Source organism: Saccopteryx bilineata, chromosome 5 (assembly GCF_036850765.1).
Source record: "Saccopteryx bilineata isolate mSacBil1 chromosome 5, mSacBil1_pri_phased_curated, whole genome shotgun sequence".
Lineage (NCBI taxonomy): Eukaryota > Metazoa > Chordata > Mammalia > Chiroptera > Emballonuridae > Saccopteryx > Saccopteryx bilineata.
Window position 1 is genome coordinate 183,156,225 of NC_089494.1, and position 19,099 is coordinate 183,175,323.

The 19,099-nt window shown below is 47.5% G+C and overlaps 1 protein-coding gene across 1 annotated transcript in view; it reads left to right on the top strand.

The window, feature by feature from the left end:
- The window catches only part of TSPAN5 (tetraspanin 5), a 187,746-nt gene that overhangs the window by 151,828 nt on the left and 16,819 nt on the right, over window positions 1–19,099 (top strand). The window contains exon 2 of the mRNA XM_066280732.1: window positions 2,090–2,140. Coding sequence (XP_066136829.1) covers window positions 2,090–2,140 — 51 coding nt within the window. The remainder of the gene's footprint in view (window positions 1–2,089; window positions 2,141–19,099) is intronic.

Genomic DNA, 19,099 nt, shown 5'->3' on the forward strand with positions numbered 1-19,099 from the left:
GCTGCCGCGTCGGGTCCGTGTTGGGATATTTGGGAAGTTCTGCTTTTAACACGCCACCTCATTTTCAGGGCAGTCAGTTGTTTGCGTTTTTCCAGTTCCCGTTCCTTCTCCTCGTGCTGTTTCCCAGGCCGGTCGGATTTGTTAGCTGATCCCTCCACAGTGTCACTCCCGCGGCGGCGAATGACCTCGCCAGGTGGACAGTTCTCAGATTTCCCTGAAACTGGGAAGAATGACCACCCTCACTGTTATTTGCTTTGTGCACCCCTCTCAGTGGACAGCCTCCCTGACATTGAACCAAAATATGAGTAAAATAAACAGACTGCATCTGCTTATCAGCCTGCCTGTTCTTTTTCCCTCAGGGTCTGGAAAGGAAATTCTGAGTTGCTATTGATAATGAAGATGAGGAGTGAGTCTTCCCTCGTGGCCCGTTACACCCAGTGCTGACCACTGAGCCCTTAATGGGTGGACAGTGCTGGACCATGTGTCATCAACCCTGTGACACCCTGATTAACAGCCATGCTGTTATTTTTGGTACCATCATGGAAAAAAAAAACCAAAACAACTATGTGATACCGTGAATTTTAAGATGCATCCCAATTTCAGAGATACGAAAATATTGGGAGGGGAGAATGCGTATCTTAGAACAGATGGAATACAGTAAGGATTAGTTTAAATGGAAAGTTCCCCTGGTTACCAGTTGCTTCCCTCCCACCACCGCCCACCCCACACTCACCGTCGCTGGTAGACAGCACAGGAGACCCCGTGTGTATATGAGGGGCACCTCTGCCTCAGGGCTGAGCGTGTCTTTGTGTTCTCCTCTAACTCAGTCTCTTGTCATTTGTACTCCGTGTTACCCAGGAAGTTATAGCACTGAATTCATCAGGCCAGGTCATGGAAGTCCTCTCAACTATGATATAAGGAATTAAAGTTTCTGAGAAACAGAAGCATCTGTGAATTTTCTTTGGATTACAGTGGACTTGATCAGATTCATGTTACCTTTTGAAGGAGTGACGCTGAGCTTGTTGAGGGCCAGCGGGGTTTCTGCGTGCCGTCTCTGACCTGGCCCGTTTAGAATGGCTTGATGGTGAAAAGAGAATCGTCAGCTCTTCTAAATGCAGGTCACTGGTTCTCCATGTTTCTAGTGAGCGCTGGCCTGGATTTGAGGGCCAAGTACGGTCCCTCTCTACCCTTAAAGGCAGCAGGAAACATACTGATGACTTTGATTTGTGCAAGAGTCTACCTACTTATTATTCATACCCTCAATGACTTCTAAGCACCTACATGTCCCCAACCCATTTTTAAATTTAAAAAAATGTTATTTTTTTCAGCTTTCCTGCTGTAGAATTGATAAACTTGTAAGATAGTTAAAGAGTACAGCACGATGCTTTGATACACGTATACATGGTGAAAGGGTTCCCCTCATCAAGTTAACGCGTCCGTTACCTCGTGGTCTCCTTTTGTGAGGGGGTGAGGTAAGAACATTTAAGTTCTACTCTTTAAGCAGATTTCGATCGTACAATATGTTGTTATCGACTATAGTCGCCATGTCGTACACTAGCTCCTCAGTTCATATTCGCCTTGAACCCGCCAGCGCGGATCCCTGGACCAGTCTTTCCGCTCTCCCCTGTCCCTGGCACCGCTTTTTCGCTCTGTTTCTGCGAGTGTGACTTCCTCATTTGTGGATGCCACCTGTAAGTAATATCAGAACTCAATACTAAAGTATTTAGTTTCTCCGGCTGGCTTATTTCATTGAGCATAATGTCCTTCAGGTTCATCCATGTTATCTCAAATGGCCGGATTTCCTTCTCTATGAAGACTGAATAATATTCTGTTGTGTATATACACACCACATTTTTTTAAACCCAATTCTTTTCAATGCTGTAATAACTTTAATCAAGGGAATTCTGGTGTGTTTTTTTGTTCGTTTGTTTTTCTTGTTTTTGTTAAAGATGGTTACTCAGATTTTAGAGAAAACTATTTCTCAGCCAGTTAAAGTGTCAAAAGAATGGATTGAAAACTTTCTAATTTATATTAGTAAAAACACAGTGTTTACCCTTATATTTACGCTGCTTTCTCTTTTTCTTTTCAGTTTTTGGGAATAGCATTTCTTGGAATTGGACTGTGGGCATGGAATGAAAAAGTAAGTTGAATGTCATGAAAGTGCATACATCTGGGCTGTTAGAGGCTGTACATTATACTACATGTTGTCTCCTTTTCCTCTTTGCAACCGTAGAGTATAAACGTGGTTGGGCGCTGGGTGCAAAAAGGTGAAGCAATTAAGTGAAAAACAAACAAACGCATAGACACAGGCAACAGGATGGTAGTTACCAGAGGGGAAGAGGGTGGGGGGAGGTAGGAGAAGATAAAGGGGCATAAATGGTGACAGAAGCAGACATGACTCGGGGTGGTGAACACACAGTACAGTGTGCAGATGTTGAATTATAGAATTGTACACCTGAAACCTGTATACATTTATTAACCAACGTCACCTCAATACCTTCAATTTTTAAAAAAATAACATGGTTATTTTAAACACTTTAAGGAAAGTGTTTTTGCAAGATAAACACATATTTCAAAGGCTCTAGAGCAGGGGTCCCCAAACTTTTTACACAGGGGGCCAGTTCACTGTCCCTCAGACCGTTGGAGGGCCAGACTATAAAAAAAAACTATGAACAAATCCCTATGCACACTGCACAGATCTTATTTTAAAGTAAAAAAAACAAAACGGGAACAAATACAATATTTAAAATAAAGAACAAGTAAATTTAAATCAACCAACTGACCAGTATTTCAATGGGAACTATGCTCCTCTCACTGACCACCAATGAAAGAGGTGCCCCTTCTGGAAGTGTGGCGGGGGTCAGATAAATGGCCTCAGGGGGCCGCATGTGGCCCGCGGGGCCGTAGTTTGGGGACCCCTGCTCTATAGGAATAGAGTCTAAACTTTATTTACTAAATCAAAACGATACAGAAGTAACAATACACGTGTACAGCAAAGACTGTGTATTGGACTTTTATCAGTTAGCCAGAGATATGAATGTTCATGGAACATTTCCTCATTCTGGCACAAGAATTTCAGTAATGCTCATAAATATCACTAAATCACCTGCAGCTTTCTTTCTCTTTTATTTATTTTTTGATCTTTTGAAAGATCACTCAGGCCATAAAGATGATTTTTTTTAAGTGTGAGCATTATATGATAAACTGTTAGCATGTCCTGTGAAGGAAGCAGGAAGCTGGAAGCTGGATATAATTTGTACTTGAATATTAGATAGACTTATCACTAATGCTAAAGAATATGAACACTTATCATTAATGAGAATTTGAATACGTGACTACTGATTGAAAGCCTTTAGGAATATTCAAAATTTATGATCAAATACAGGAGCGTAAAGGGAGCAACCTGGAATAGGGAGGAGCCTCAGAGAAGACACAATGTTCGGGGCGGTGTGTCCTGTGAGTGACACAATCATGACACCACCGCCCTACTTCATTCCACTTTACTTCCCATCCACACCTTTTAATTTTTCCTGTGGAGCTTTCCCTACTGAGGATAGGCTCTGGAATTCAAAAATGAATACAAACTGTTTTCTTCTCCCTTCTTTTTAAGTGAAATCGTTGGCAGCATTTTACCTGTCCTGGTCTTTGGCTACACAGTAAAGCTCTATCATCTCACACCTTGTAAACATGAGGGAGTGGGTAGATTGGTTAAAAGTTGTAAACTAAGAAGTTAGCTCCAATTTTCCCAGAACATCATTCTCTTATCTCTTTGGTATTTCACCCTTTGAGCTTGACCAGGGCCTAAAGCCAAGAGTTCCTTTGAAGTGTTATATGTATTAAGAAGGGAGAGAGAAACTAAGGAAGGCCAGTAAACAAAAGCTCCTCAGGTGCTGTTCTAGGAAGTTCCACAGCTAAAACAATGTTCAGATAGATTGCATCAAATAAAACTCAAAGTAAATCCCAAGTTTTGGAAGAAATGGCCCTCTACTTACCAAATACTTCTACAGAATGTAAAATGTTTTACTGGAAAATGAACCACTTTCTAGGGCGGTGATTATATATGAAGGGAGGCAAATTAAGTTCCCCAAACAGAATGTTATCTCTAGAAACTTTCATGTTGACTACTGGTTTTCAGCTGGTCTTGGGTTATGACTAGCCAGTCCCTTTAGAAGTCTAGAGATTTATACTGGTGGAATCTCAGAACTGTAGAAGCCCCCTGGTTGGTTCAGTGCTGGATCACACAGCTTTTTATAACTCTCCTTTAAAAAAGAAAAGAGTTCATTTCTTTCGGCTTTGAAAAGACGCTGGAAGGCATGAAATGAACTAATTGTCTATTCTAGCAGTAAACAGACAATTGGTTGTTTTGAAAGGTTTTTTTTCCTCTCTTTGTGAAATATAATTATCTTTCTGTTTTATCAGTTGCACTAAATGTCTCTTCTCTGATAAAATCAAAAAATTCTAAAAGTAGCAAATGACAGAGCAAGGGGACGATGCAGTCTTCGGGGAGGGATGAAATATCAGTCCCTTCTTTGTCAGGGCCACTATCAGCAAGTGGAAAGTTTCTCTGGAGAGCTGAAGTTACTTGGCCAAGGTCACCCAGCCACTGTGTAGCAGACCTCTGTGTGCTGGGACCAGATGGAGGTGGCAGAGGGGAGTGGACATGCAGCAAATCCAATGTGGTCTACATTGGCCGCACGTGGGCCCTGGATTTGGGGGTGTGGCAGTGAGTGACACAGAGACCCTGTTGGAAACACTGACAACAAGCAGTTAACTAACCGAGTGTTTGTGTTCAGGTGCTGGGAAGTGCTGAGAAAGGCGAGGTGTAGGGTAAGGGCTAGAGAGTGGTGATGGAAGAGGTCCCTTTTCGATAGGGCAGTTGGGAATGGCCTCCTGAGGAGGTGGCTTTGGAGCAGAGAGCTGGATGAAGTAAGAGGGATCTGCAGAGACCTGAGGGAGTGGCATTCTGGGGAGAGGGGACAGCAGGTGTGGTGGCCCTGACTCAGAGACTTGGCGATTCCCAGGAACAGGGGGAAGGCTGAGAGGACTGGAGGTGAGAGAACAATGGCAGGAAGATAGTGGATGTGACAAGAGAGGCAGGCAGGGTCCTGCAGAAGTTTGGGTGAGAGGAAGTCATCGGGGCATTTTGACAAGGGCTTGGCTTTTGGTTTAAGACTGCTCTGCTTATTGTGTGGGAAAATAGCACAGCTTTGTAGCTGAAAAGACCTGAGTTCAAATACTGGCTTCTCCATTTAGCCTGACCAGGCAGTGGTGCAGCGGATAGAGCGTAGGACTGGGATGCAGAAGACCCAGGTTCGAAACCCCGAGGTCGCCAGCTTGAGTGCGGGCTCATCTGGTTTGAGCAAGGCTCACCAGCTTGAGCGCAAGGTCACTGGCTCGAGCAAGGGGTCACTAGGTCTGCTGTAGCCGCCCCCCCCCCCGTCAAGGCACATATGAGAAAGCAATCAATGAACAACTAAGGTGCTACAAAAAGAATTGATGCTTCTCATCTCTCTCCCTTCCTGTCTGTCTGTCCTTGTCTGTCCTTCTCTCTGAATCTCTCTGTCTCTGCCCCCAAAAAAACCAAACAAACAAAAACCAACAAATACTGGCTTCTCCATTTACTATCTGTGTGACTTTGGGCAATTGTGTTAACTTCTCTGAGACAGACACCCTGGCCTCATTTGTGCAATGGGGACACTAATATCACCTCATTGGATTGTTGTGAGGATTAAATGAAATGTCCCAAGACAGTGCCTGCAGTACAGTAAATGCTTCTTGGAACTACGCTCCCTCCCCTGGATGCAGGACCACACATGTCCACTCCTACATGGAGACTGGGGGCTTGGGAAGCTGCCTCAGGTTTTAGGAGAGTTCCAGGCTGTGATTCATGGACCAGAGGATTGGTTTAATTTGGGGGGCTCCTAAGGAGGAGCATCGATCTCCTTGGTAACTGCAGAGGCTGCTCTGTTGAAGCTTTTGAATTAAGTTCTAGGTTGGAGCAGGTCTTGGGCAGGAACACATTGGGGCGAAGCCCAGCCCGCCAAGGGTGGTGGGCAGCATACATCTCTGGGCCCGTAACTCCAGCCTGCAAATAAATAAATTAATCCCCCCCCCAACAGAGAGATGCAGTGACATTTTCTTGAAAGAAGGCCTTGAGGGTAAGTCTCTGAACCAGGTCACAGTGGGAAGGATCAGATTTTTTAATACACATTTTTGTGTGAACTACAGAAACTTTGGAGGCAAAAATTCTTACCACTCATCCTTACTTCATACCAGGCTGAGTTTTAAACCTAGGGCTAATATTACTGTTGACTATAATACATAATAATTAAATAACTCATTCCTAAATTCCAAACCGATTGTGAAGATGCAGAGGATGACAGTGTCTCCAGAGAAAACTGTTATCCGTGCGGTTTTCTAGAAATAACAGGCTCTGCTGTTTCAGAAGGAACATGAACAACTATGTGGCATGACTTGCAGTTGTACAAGAGGCTTGGTGGCCTCCGGCCATGGTCAGTTTATTCGTTCAAATAACGTTTATCGAGCACATAGCATGTGACAGGGCTTGTGCCGGACTCTGGGGGTGTAATTTCTCAGGGAATGTCCAGTCTAGGAAGGGTGCCCACATAGTATATAAAATGTGTACAGATACACATAAAGCATTGTAATCGGTGCTAATTTGTGGTATATTTAAGTTGAACAATTCCTGCAGCAAAGTACTCACCACTTCTGTCTCTCTGGGTTACTCTTCCTGTTGTTGCAAAGGCCTTCCTTCCACCAATGTAAAATCACATCCTAGGAGTTTTCACTGGCGATGGACCCAGCCTCCTGGAGCTCACAGAGTAAGTCCTCCATGCTGGCTCTTGAGGTTCTCAGGGTGGAGTCCTGGTTTCTTTTGTGTTTCTTGGCTGAACACCTGCTTCTCTTTGGGTGACGTCCCTTCAGCATCTTGATCACGCTGCTCTGACCCCCTGTCCTCTGCACCACTAAGAGGGTGCTTTAGGACCCATAGAGGGGATGGCTGTGTCATGGCCCTTCTGCCCTCCTCTGCTGCCAGTGCAGTTTGACATCACACTGCTGATCACTGAGCATTCGAGTTGGTCCGAGATCCCACTAGGGTGACACTCTCGGGAGTCCAGTGCAGGACTCCACGTTGGCGGGCTGTCGTCCGGCACACGCCCCGCTCCCCTCGGCTGGGCTTCAGCTGCACGGTTTGCTCTGCCCGCTCCCTCGGTTCCTTCGGCTCAGGCCTGCCTTTGGCTCATCTCCCAGCACCCCCGGGAGAACGCCAGGTGCAGTAGGTCTGGGTGGACACCGGGCTGTTCTGTTTTCACAGGCCTCTTAGATTGCTTTGATTGCTGTCAGGTTAGTTATCACTGCCCAAAGCCACTGATAGGCCTAGCAGGCCAAGGACAGAGCCCAGTGACATGTCACTAGAAATGTCCTTTGGGGTTGACGTTCATTCACTTATATGTACCCTTGGGTGTCATCAGTCAAGCACTTTCTAATCCATCTACTTGTCATTACATCAGATGGTTTTTCCTCATCTTGTCTATGAATAAGACTGTAGCCTTCGCTTCATCTCTGATTAACCAGCCTAGGGACTTAGACGAACCTGCCTGCCACTTTCTTCTTGAACTCATCTCGGTCCTGGAGCACGTCGTCTTCTCACCCAGATACCCAGAAGCCCTCATCACTAACGCCAAGAGGAAGGCATGGTCTATCATCCCCGTCCTCTCTTGGCTTCCGAGATCTCTTGCACTTTCTCCTGGTTTTGGGGTTTTTTTTTGCCTCCTCACACTCCTTTGCCAATTTCAGCTTACCTCTTTGACTTCTACAGTTTTCAGTGCCCCAGGTTTGGTCCTATTTTTATTCATGCTCTAAGAGTTCTCATCCAGACTTGGGTCTTTAAGTGCCCTCTAACACTAATAACTTCCAAATTTAAATAGCCTATGGGCTTCTGAAACTTAGCAAGCCAAAACAACCCCCACCTGCTCTTCCCAGTGGCAAAAAAAAAGCCACTCTGTTCTTCCACTTGACACCTTTCTTTCTTTTCTCTTATGCTACATTCAGTCTATCAGCAAATACTGTTGGCTCTGCTTTGGAAGTGTAATTGAGAATATGATTTCTTCTCATCCTCTCTATTGTTCCACCCTGGTCTGAATAGCCACCACATCTTGCCTGAATTGCTCTTGCAACCCTAATTCTGTCCCAGGCCCATCTCTTCACAGTACTCAGAGTGGTCCTTTTAAAATGTAAGGCAGGTTCTGTCACTTCTCCAGTCCAAACCCTCCAATGAACTTATCATCTCACTCAAAGAAGCATTTGGTGCCCCATTACTTCTGGGACCTTATTTTCCACACTGTGCTGTCCCTGCTACATTCTAGCCTCCACTTATCATCTTGCTATTCTTCCAAAATCTAAAACATAACTTACCACTCCAGGGCCTTTGCACCTGCTCTTCAAGGTATGGTATGCTCTCCCCCAGAGATCCACATTGTCACTTTCCTTTACTTCCTGATCTCTGCTCAAATGCCACCTTTGTCCATAGGCCTTCCTGGCTTATTAAAGTAGCCACTCCATTCCACCCTCAGCCTTCCTTCCCGCCTTCCCTGGGTTTCTCCCTTTGTGTATTCATAGGACTTACCACTTACGTGCTAACAAGTTTATTGCTGTCTTTCACCACTAAAAAGTCTGTGAGGGTGGAGGCTTTTGTTTACTTCTGTCCTCCAGTATCTGGAACTTAACTGTCACATAATAGGTTTTCAAAAAATATTGCTTATGAAAGAATGAGTGAGGCCCTGACTGGTTAGCTCAGTGCTCAAGCGTTGGCCCAGTGTGTGGAAGTCCTGGGTTAGATTCCTAGTCAGGACACACAGGAGAAGAGATCCTCTGCTTCTCCACCCCATCCTCTCCCTCCTCCTTCTCTTTCTCTTTCTTCCTTCCCCCTTCCCTTACTGCAGCCATGACTTGATTGGTTGGAGCAAGTTGGCCTTGCTGAGGATGGCTCCATGGCCACGCCTCAGGTGCTAGAATAGCTCAGTTGCCATGCAACATCTCCAGATGGGCAGAGCATCGCCTGGTAGGGGGCTTCCCCAGTGGATCCCCATCGGGCGCATGTGGGAGTCTCTCTGCCTCCCCGCCTCTCACTTAATAATAAAAAAAATAAAGAAAGAAAAAAGAATCAGTGAACAAATGGATGATGAAAGCTTTCTTTAACCCCGGCCTATTTTGTGGCCTATATGGTCAATTTATAAAGTCAGTAGTTACCTCAGATCTCTAGTAAGCACACTACATTAACGGCATAAAAGGAAGTAAAATTACATGTGGTTTCTGATGCCTGGTTTGATAGTGGTACAGTGGTAGAAACAGCAAATCCATTAATTCTAGATGTCAAGAGAAAATAACCATTTATTTCTGGCACAAAATGAGAATCTCTATGATTGTCTCCATTTGTGGAAAAATTAGGGGTACTTTTCCTTCTCCATTTTGCACAACGTTTATGCTTCTGAGTTTTCTCCTGTGAAGGCGAGAGGCAGAATGATGTATCACAGATAGATGGCGAGTGAGGTGCTGCCTGCAGGGGTGTTGAGGCCAGGGGGGCATGGCTTTTCCGAGCGAGCGGAGTGCCTGTCGCTGGTCTTCAGCGTGAGTTTGAGGTTCTGCTGCTCCTCCTGCCCCCCTGCCCAGGACAGAGGCTGTACCCCAGCTTGGCTTGTCTGGCCTGAGGTTCTGAGGGCAGGAGCCCGTCCCCTTCACCCTCTTATGCGCGGTTCCAGCACCATGCCTCCCTGACCGTGGATGCTCAGAAGATGTTTTTGACTGAATAAGACCAACTTCATACGTTGTGGAAGACCACACAAGATAAATAGCTCTTCACACAGGGGTTTCGTTTTCGCTTCTTTGATCTCTGCACCCCTAGGATTAAACTTTTAGAGCAGGGTGACCGGCTGTTTCGGAAGTGGGGAAACCGAGGCCCAGAGAGGCTACACTGGAAGTGTGACCCCCCTTAGTCCCCTCTGCTGTCCCCCATCCCCCAGTGCACTCAGTGGGCTCTGTAGGGAGCAGGCGGCTGGTGGGGAGAGCTGCTGTGTCCTGACCTCAGCGGGGAGACACACTGAGGGGTGGGGAGACGCACTGAGGGGCGGGAGACGCACTGAGGGGCTGCAGCCCTGCTCCCCGGCTCCCCTGGGGGTGAGGCGGGCTCTTTTCCTCCAGGCCTTCCCCCTGACCCCTGTCTGTAACTGTCTCACTCCGAACCTTCCCGTTGCTGCCCCTGACAGTGGCACAGTGGACTCGCCTTGGAAACAGTCCCTATTTTCCGGAGAAGGCCCGTTAGGGACAATGAGATTCAGTGATCAGGCAGCTCCTTGCAGGGGTCCAGAGTCTGGTGCCTGGGAGGCGCAAGGGCTTCCCCAGGTAACCTGATCAGAAAAAGGTACGCCTCCTCTTTGAAACTACTTTAAGGAAACATTTCTAGGTTGCTGAAAATACTTTTTGAAGACTTTATTTTATTGACTGAAAGGTGTCGGGTTGTCTGCGTCTTTCTTCCTCGGTCATCCAGGTAATCCCCTCAGGTTCCCTGTGGCAGCCAGAACCCCAGAACCCAACGGGCTGCAGGCGGGCCTGGGTCCTAGCGTGTGACCCCACGTGCCATCACTGCTGCACTCACCAAGCGTGTGAAACAGCGAAATTACTAAGTTCTTTTTTTGGTGTGTGCCTCCAAACTTGAACTCAGAGTGCGTTCTCAGGAATGAAAATCAGGTGGGGTGGAAAACTCAGTGACTTTGTTGTTCACTCTCCGATGCCACGGTCCTACCCTTGTTTGAGGTGCAAGTCCAGCCAAGTTCCTACACAGGGCTGGATAACTGTGAAAACTCCGAGCCTCGCTTTGGGCTCCGATGATGCCCTCCCTTCCTGCTCCGCTGGCCTCAAGCCCTGAAGAGGGGAACAGGGCCAGGCCTTTCTTCCCCGCTTCCTCCTGTGGGCCCGCCCCCACTCCCCAGGTGCTTCTCCGCCCACTTCCCTGTAGAGCAGAAGAGGGGGTGGGGCTTTGCTCTCTGCTCCTGGCGGGTGGTGAAGGGGGGGATGGCTGGTCTCTTCGAAGCTCTCTGCAGAGGGTTCTTCTGCCCGGTGGTTTCCTTGAACTTGGTGGATGTCACTGTTTTACCCGCTGCCTGGGCTCTGCTCAGAGCTGGCCGGGGCTCCTCTCCACTCTGCATCCTGAGTCTCTTCTCACCCCAGCTGCCTCCTGTGCTGCCCGAGGCCAGCCCACCAGAGCAGCCCTCCTGTCTCCATAGAGCTCCGGGGCAGAAGTGCCAGCTTCTCCAGTGGTCTCCCAGACAATCCCCATTAGGTTTAGGGTCCAAAGGAAGCTGCTCCCTGACCCGGGTAGTCATGTCAGACGGCACGGCCACCAGTTTGTCCAGAAGAATTACAACTCCCTCACTCAGGACAGGAATGTTCCTGGGAATGGTGTCTCCTGAAAGTGCCGGTGAAAATATCTGGCGCGTGGCTAGGAACCTGCTCAGTTTCTGAAAAGTGACACTCTTGCTTGCTGCTGTGTTGCCATGCCCAGTGGTCCCTTGACCCCTTTCTGTTCACTGATTTTGCTGAGGTGTGCGAGAGAAAGCAGCGCTCTGGGCCTGTGCTGTGTGTGTGTGTGTGTGTGTGTGTGTGTGTGTAGGGGAGGGCTTTGTCCTCCAGGTAGTGCTCTATCATTCTAATAGCACATTATATATTTTTCTCAGCATTTTAGAAGCAGGTGTATAACGTTGCAGTGGAAGTAAGACTCCCACAGCTGCTCACTCTGTTCAGACAGCAGAACATTGTGGTTAAAACCCTGCTCTGGGGATCAGGCAGCCTGGCTTCAACTCCATTCTTCCACTTGCTTATCTGGGTGGCCTGGCAGGCTACTCCATCTCTGGGTCTGTTTCCTGCCATGAATAGTAGCCCTACTTGCTCGGTTTATGGTGAGGGTGCGGTAAGCCAGGTTGCCCTGTGCCTGGCACAGCACGTGTTGAGTAGCATCGCCTTTATGTCACTGTTGTTTCAGCTCTCAGCATCGCCAGCTGCACTACTGCAAAGCCTACCCGCTGCTCTCTGCACCCACCTGCTGCCCGAGGGGGTAGCATTCTGCATGCACTAATGACCTGGGCTTTCTTCTGCTCAGATGCCTCAGACTCCCACCCAGCCTCACCCTGCCAGCCTCTTAGTCCCCTCTCGCCCCGGGTCATATGTACACATAGACCCTCTGCGGGCCAGGTACTGTCACTTTGTCTCTGTGCTTGCTGACAGGACTTCTGCCCCTCTCCTTGGACCTCCGTGACCCCCAGAGCTAATAATACCTCTGTCCAGCGCTCTCTACTCACTTGTCTTCCCCTAGTCTAGTTGCTGAGGGTGTCACCGCACCTTCAGCCTGAATACCCGTGACTAACACAGTACCTGGAACCTCTCAGGTGATCCCCACGAAAATATTTGCCCAGGAGCTAAGCCAGTTGTGTATCTCTGAGGCCCCAGAACACGATGATCACCTGCCGCTAGACAAGACTTTGCTTTTGTCCATTTTAGTTTGGGGGGCGCACCATGGTCAGAGCCTCATTGATTTCAGTTTAAACTTTATACCTAGACAGGAATGTTCCTGGGAATGGTGTCTTCTGATAGTGCCGGTGAAAATATCTGGCGCGTGGCTAGGAACCTGCTTGGTTTCTGAAAAGTGACACTCTTGCATGCCTCTGTGTTGCCATGCCCAGCGGCAGTCACTCACAGCGGGGTGCCCGCGGTTTGAGGGTGCCCGCGGTGGGACCTGGTGCGGTGGCTCCCCACGCTGCTGGACTGCAGGCTTCACGGGCCCCCAGGGGACGGTGGCCCCTCCTCTCCTGCTTCTTCCCACAGGCAGGTGGTAACCACTTGTGGCAAGAAAGCATTACTTTTAGACTCATTTGGGGACCTTTCTTGACAAGAGAAAAAGGGAGACCATGTGTCTTTAAAGCGGCTGATCTTCCCTGAACCTCGCCTCCCTGCTGGGCCCCTAGTGGTGCTGCGCCTGCCCCTACGCTTCCTTGGACTGCTCAGGTTCTAGCGAGCACACTTTGGTTCATGTTCCGAGCCCTTTCTCTGGGCTCTGCAGCAATTCCTTAGACAGATGGGTGTTTTGGGATTTGTAGAGTGGTTTCCTTGCCCTGTTACATCCTTTGAAGGTCTTAGATGAATTTTTAAGGGGCATGTTTTCCTGTGGTCTCAGCTTGGTCGAAAGTCTCATCTCCAGCTCCAGGACCACCCCTCTCCAAGTAGCTCATTTTCTTTAAAATGTCCTAGTTTGTCCCCCAGTGTCAAGTAGGGGAATGCTTCTCTCCCTCTAGGAATACTGTTGCCTTAAACCAGTGAGGTCTTGGGAGGGAAGGATCAAGACACCCGGTCTCATAAATCTCAATGGGGTTCATCTGGTCTGGCTTTGAGCACATGCCTGTCTCTGTTTCTCATCCTGCGGTGGAAGGAATGTGTTTGTATCTGCCAGAGCAGAGAAGAGTCCCAGACCATAGGGGCTTACTACTGCTATTTTTGTATTTCTTTTCTGTGTGGGTTGAGCGAGGGGACTGAAGCTTGCCAGGTGGTACACAGAGAATGCTCTGTGCTGGTGGAGGAAAAAACCACAGACACTCCTGAGGTTTATTGGTTTGAAGCCCTTCTGGAGCTTTGTTTGCCTTTTCGTTTTTGCACATGCGTAGAAACCTCTTCCAAGAAGACATAGTTTTGCTCAGAATGTGTGTCTTTATTGCAGAACCACAGGGAAGAAGCTGCTTAAGTTCCAGAGATAACTGAATGCGTGAGGTGCTCTTGAGCCAGAGGCTGGAGGAAAGGTGGATTGGTTTTCCATTCTTTGTGAAACATGCAGTGTTCATCAAACCATTGAATAAGAGAATCTCATGGGAGGGGGTGGCTAGGACATGGTTCGGCGAGACTGGCAGGTCATTTGAGAGCATGAATCTTCAGTGGTCAGTGTACCCAGTCAGCTCCTCCACAGCAGAAGTGTCTGGGCCCCTGGTCCAGGGTGTCACTATCACAATGACACGGCTGCTGACTGACTTCTCGCTGCTTTTTTCTCCTCTTCAGTGTACTCTTAGCTTCCACGCACTCATGGCTTATCTCTTCTCTTGACTTTTGCTTACTTGTGAATTCTCCTGTCTGCCTTTACTCTGAGTGTCTTTTAGGTGACTTCCAACTCACCAAGAAAGAAGATCGCCCAGTTACCGCCATCTCCATTAGGCACGATCACTGGGTGTAGCCTGGGTTTTTCCTAGAAGTGGGTCAGGCAGGGCAAATGCCAGAGCAAAACAGATTCCTCTCTGGTGCAGTTGGGTTAGACACCCTTGCTGTGTGCTTCTGTGAGCTGATGTCTTCTTGTTGGTCTAATATACAAGTGATGCTCATGACAATGGTGATAAACTTGACTGAATTCTTAATTATGTGCCAGGAGCTTAGCATGTTTTCATTTACTTGGACTATTTCCTATCCTCATAATAACCTTATGATATAGGGCAGTGGTCGGCAAACTCATTTGTCAACAGAGCAAAATATCAATAGTACAATGATTGATATTTCTTTTGAGAGCCAAAATTTTTAAACTTAAACTATATAGGTAGGTACATTCCTTATCGAGGTAGCGCCTGCATGTGATATTTTGTGGAAGAGCCACACTCAAGGGGCTAAAGAGCCGCATGTGACTTGCGAGCCGCAGTTTGCTGACCAGGGCTATAGGGTACCATTTCACTGATGTGGAAATTGAGGCTTAGGCAGGTTTGGTAACTTACCCCAAATCACACAGATTGTAAGCGAAACTGGGATTCAGGACAAGGTTTCTGTATTACAGAGTCTCTCTGCCCCAAATCTGGCCCTGTCCAGGCTGCGAGTCCAGGGTAAATGGTAGGTGAGCCAGGTGGGCTTGAGCAGCATACAGGGCGGTTTGTGCAGGATGCAGCGCTCTCGCCACACTGCAGAGCAGGCTGTCCAAGGGGCTGGAGTAGCGGAGTCTCCCTTTTACCAGATGGACGCACATCCACACTTTTGTTAGTCGGCTCTCTAAACTTGGGTTATAATAATATGGCTTTAGACATGTTCCATTAATGTGTCTATTCCTCTTTAGATATGTGCTATGTTCTGAGAGATACTGTTTAGTACCTAATAGATAATGGAAATCTCTGATTTTCACTGGAGGATCACTCTTCAAGGCTCCAAATTGATATGTCAAGAGCTAGTTGACCAAATGCCAGTTTGTGGAATGGCTAATTTGCTGAATGTGTTTGTTTCTCTCAACTTTTAAAATTGACTGGTATTCATTTTGTCTTTATAGCATTACTTGATGTTCTGGTTGATTTGTTTTTGCCTCTGGTGCCTGCTGTAGCAACAGGTGTAGACTTAGATGATGGAGGGGCAGAAGAATATAGATATAGGAACATATGGTATGGATATGAAGAGTTCTTATAAATGTTCATTTATATCAGTTTTCATTAATATATTCTTTTTTTAATTAAGTGAGAGCAGGGGAGGCAGAGAGACTCCCCCATGTGCCCCGACTGGGATCCACCCGGCAAGCCCCCTATGGGGTGATGCACTGCCCATCTAGGGCATTGCTCCATTGCTTGGCAACCGAGCTATTTTTAGCACCTGAGGCAGAGGCCACAGTGTCATCTTCAGCATCAGGTACCAACCCTCTTGAATCAATCCAGCCATGGCTGCAGGAGGTGGGGAAAGAGAGAGATGGGGTAAGGGGATGGGTGGAGAAGCAGATGGTTGCTTCTTCTGTGTGCCCTGACTAGGCATTGAACCTGGGATATCTACACACTGGGCTGATGCTCTACCACAGAGTCAATCAGCCAGGGCCCATTAATGTAATCTTAATAATGTATCAATAAAGAATATGTGTGTGGGAAAGAATTCCTCCTATATTCTTGAGTCTGCGTATTTGAATATATTTTTCTTGTGACCTGCAGTCTTGGTCTCTGGCTCTCTCTCCTATTCTTTCCCTTTCTGTCTTTGCTGCTACTGTTCAGAATTCTACTTTTATGTCAGCCAAGAGTAATGGTGAAAGGAATATGTACACCCGGCTAATTGCTCTACTTCTCATCCATTTGTCCTTATTCAGTTTGACTCAGCTTCATAGGATATGTTCAGACTTCCTCCACAAAGTTCACTGCCCTAGTCATCTTTCCCTCCCAGCGCTTTGCCTGCAGGAGTCTCGTGGAGAAGGAGAGGCGCTTACACCTGGGATACAAAGGCCAGGCTCTATGCGCAGACTTCTCGCATAAGCAGCAGGCTGGGTACAGAAGAGAGTAGCTAAATGACATTTTAAATTTTATTTTTCAATAGATTTGAGTTCTAATAAGTTGACATTTAAACCTAAGAAGTGAACATTCAAGTTGACATAGAGAATTGGAGCTTAAATCATGTATTATTTGTCAGTGACATAGACAAAGCACCTAAAAGTTCTGTCCAGAACTCACGTCATTAATGATGCTGAATTGCTAGGGAGTCAACATGAAGGAAGACTGTTTACACTGGCTTGATGGTTATGTTGACTGGAAATTCAGCCAGCTGAGTAGAGGCACCATATATTCAATTAACACTTGCCTCTCCCCCTTCCTCCTTCCCACCCTACCCCCAGTACTTTGTTTCCAGCATAAAGTGTGAGTTCCAGTTTTGGTCGTGTGCGTGCACACACACACAAGCACATGCCTGTGTACACGCATGCAGCACTAAAGTATAGTTTATTCAGAGCTGCTGCTGTATTGTGTAGGACTCCCCAGATGCAAATGCAGACCCGAATAGAACCAGCCTGGCCACTCAAGGGGCTGTCTGTATTCTAAGGGTCTTGGAGTCACTCTCTGAGTTCATAGTCAGGCCAGGGATTATAATACTGCCAGGATGTTCTCTCCCTCCCCTAATTCTTTGTTTCTTCTAACGTGCTGGCTTTCTGTTTCTTGCTTATCAGACTGACTTTTTCCTCATAGTGTATAAAACTTACTGCATGTGGCTCCTGAGTTCGGCATTTTACAGCTTCAGCCATGAGAGAGGGGGGTGCCTGTTCTAAGTCCAGGTTTCTGAGAAAGGGAACGCAGGCTTCCGGCTCTCACTGAGGCAGTGGGGTCATGTGAGAACTGGCAGCACTGAGGGGCTCATGGAGTGGATTTGGAGGAGAAGAAATTCTTCCAAGAAGTGGGTGGCGCCCACAGGTTCCCAGAAGACAAGGTGTCTGTCGGTGCTGTTCTTACACATTCCTGAGGATTTAGCACGAATTAGTATGTGTTTTAAATCACTGGGCAGATTTAATTGTAATCTTAGATTTATTGTTCCTTCCGGCTTCTTGTCAACTTCAACTTTAATTATAATTATTCTTCAGTGGGCATGTCCTAGCACTTCTTATTCATTTGTCAAAGTTAGCTTTAACAAAATTACAAAGTCCAAGGAGAGACCGCATCTCGAAGACAACAGAGGGCTGAACTGTCAACTCCCCTTCATCTTTGTAATCCAATCTTCATTGCCAGGAGTCTGTTCAGGTCCTCCTTGCTCCCCGCGTAGTCAGAACCCCTAAGAATGCCTGCCCTTCAGTGAATATTGGGCAGCATTGCTCAGGTGCGGGAGTAAAGGCTTTTTCATCTCCATCTGGTCAGTGGTCCTAACCACCAGGGCACTGGGTGTTGACTTCCGTACTTTAAGGTTTGAGTTAGTTTCCAACTGACAACTACCTGGCTATGTTCTGAATCCATTAAAAATAAAGCTTTTGGCCCTGGCCGGTTGGCTCAGTGGTAGAGTGTCGGCCTGGCGTGCAGGAGTCCTGGGTTCGATTCCTGGCCAGGGCACACAGGAGAAGCGCCCATCTGCTTCTCCACCCCTCCTCCTCTCCTTCCTCTCTGTCTCTCTCTTCCCCTTCCTCAGCTGAGGCTCCATTGGAGCAAAGTTTGCCCGGGAGCTGAGAATGGCTCTGTGGCCTCTGCCTCAGGCACTAGAGTGGCTCTGGTTGCAACAGAGCCATGCCGCAGATGGGCAGAGCATCGCCCCCTGGTGGGCGTGCCAGGTGGATTCCGGTCGGGCGCATGCAGGAGTCTGTCTGACTGCCTCCCCGTTTCCAACTAAAGAAAGAAAAAAAATAATAAAAAATAAATAAAGCTTTTGGTCATTCTTTGAGAATGTCATTTCCCACACCCGCTCAGTGTCTGTCTCCCACCCTGTCTTTTGTTGGAATTTAGGATTAAATGAGTAGAATCTGTAGTCCAGCTGGGCCCCCCAGTGATGGTTGTTTCCATGGAAACAGTGGAAGGCCTCGCAGTTAAAACCGAACCTGCAGGCTGGGGAGTGTTAAAGTATGAAAATGAGTTTGTCTGAGAAGCCAGATTCTCATCCCCCAGATGAAACCTGGAGAGGCCCGATGGCCCGAGGGCCTCCTGCCCCTGGGACCGTACTGTCCGGGCTTCGGGGCAGGGTCTCTCGGAGTTTCAGGCACAGGTGTGTTTATAGCTCACCTGGATTGCCAAGTTGCCCAGATTACTGTCCTTGTTGCTCACAGAGCTCTTTGTGGGTAGCCATGGGTCGTGGAAGAGTGTTTGAGAGCAATCTGATCTTTGCTCAGGCTTGAGTGAAGTCACAAATAAAACGCCCATTAAAAATGGATGAAACCATAGAATGATCTTAAAGTTGGAAGGAACCAAAAGGTGAGTAAGTCTCAATCTCCCCTCCAGTTTGGGAACCCCTCCTGGAGCATGGCTGACAGAAGCTCACAGCATCGGTCCCAGAGGGCAGCCATGCTTCTCAGCCTTCCTGACCCATTGCTGGAGACATGCTGGTATTAGAAATACTTCCTTATGGTGGAACTTACATCTCTTTCTGTCTCTTTCCCCTCTATGGCCTCTTCTCTTTGGTGCCTAGTAAATTGAGTCTACTTCTTGCATAATTAAGTTGACTTTAAAATTTTTAAGACTGTTGTCATGTACCCCTAAAGACCTCTGTTCCCCTGGTTTGGCTAAGGAGGTCTAAAGCATAACACCTGTGTTTAAAGGCATTCTGAGGGCAGGGGTTTGCTTATTTCCAAAACTGGGTCCTTACCACT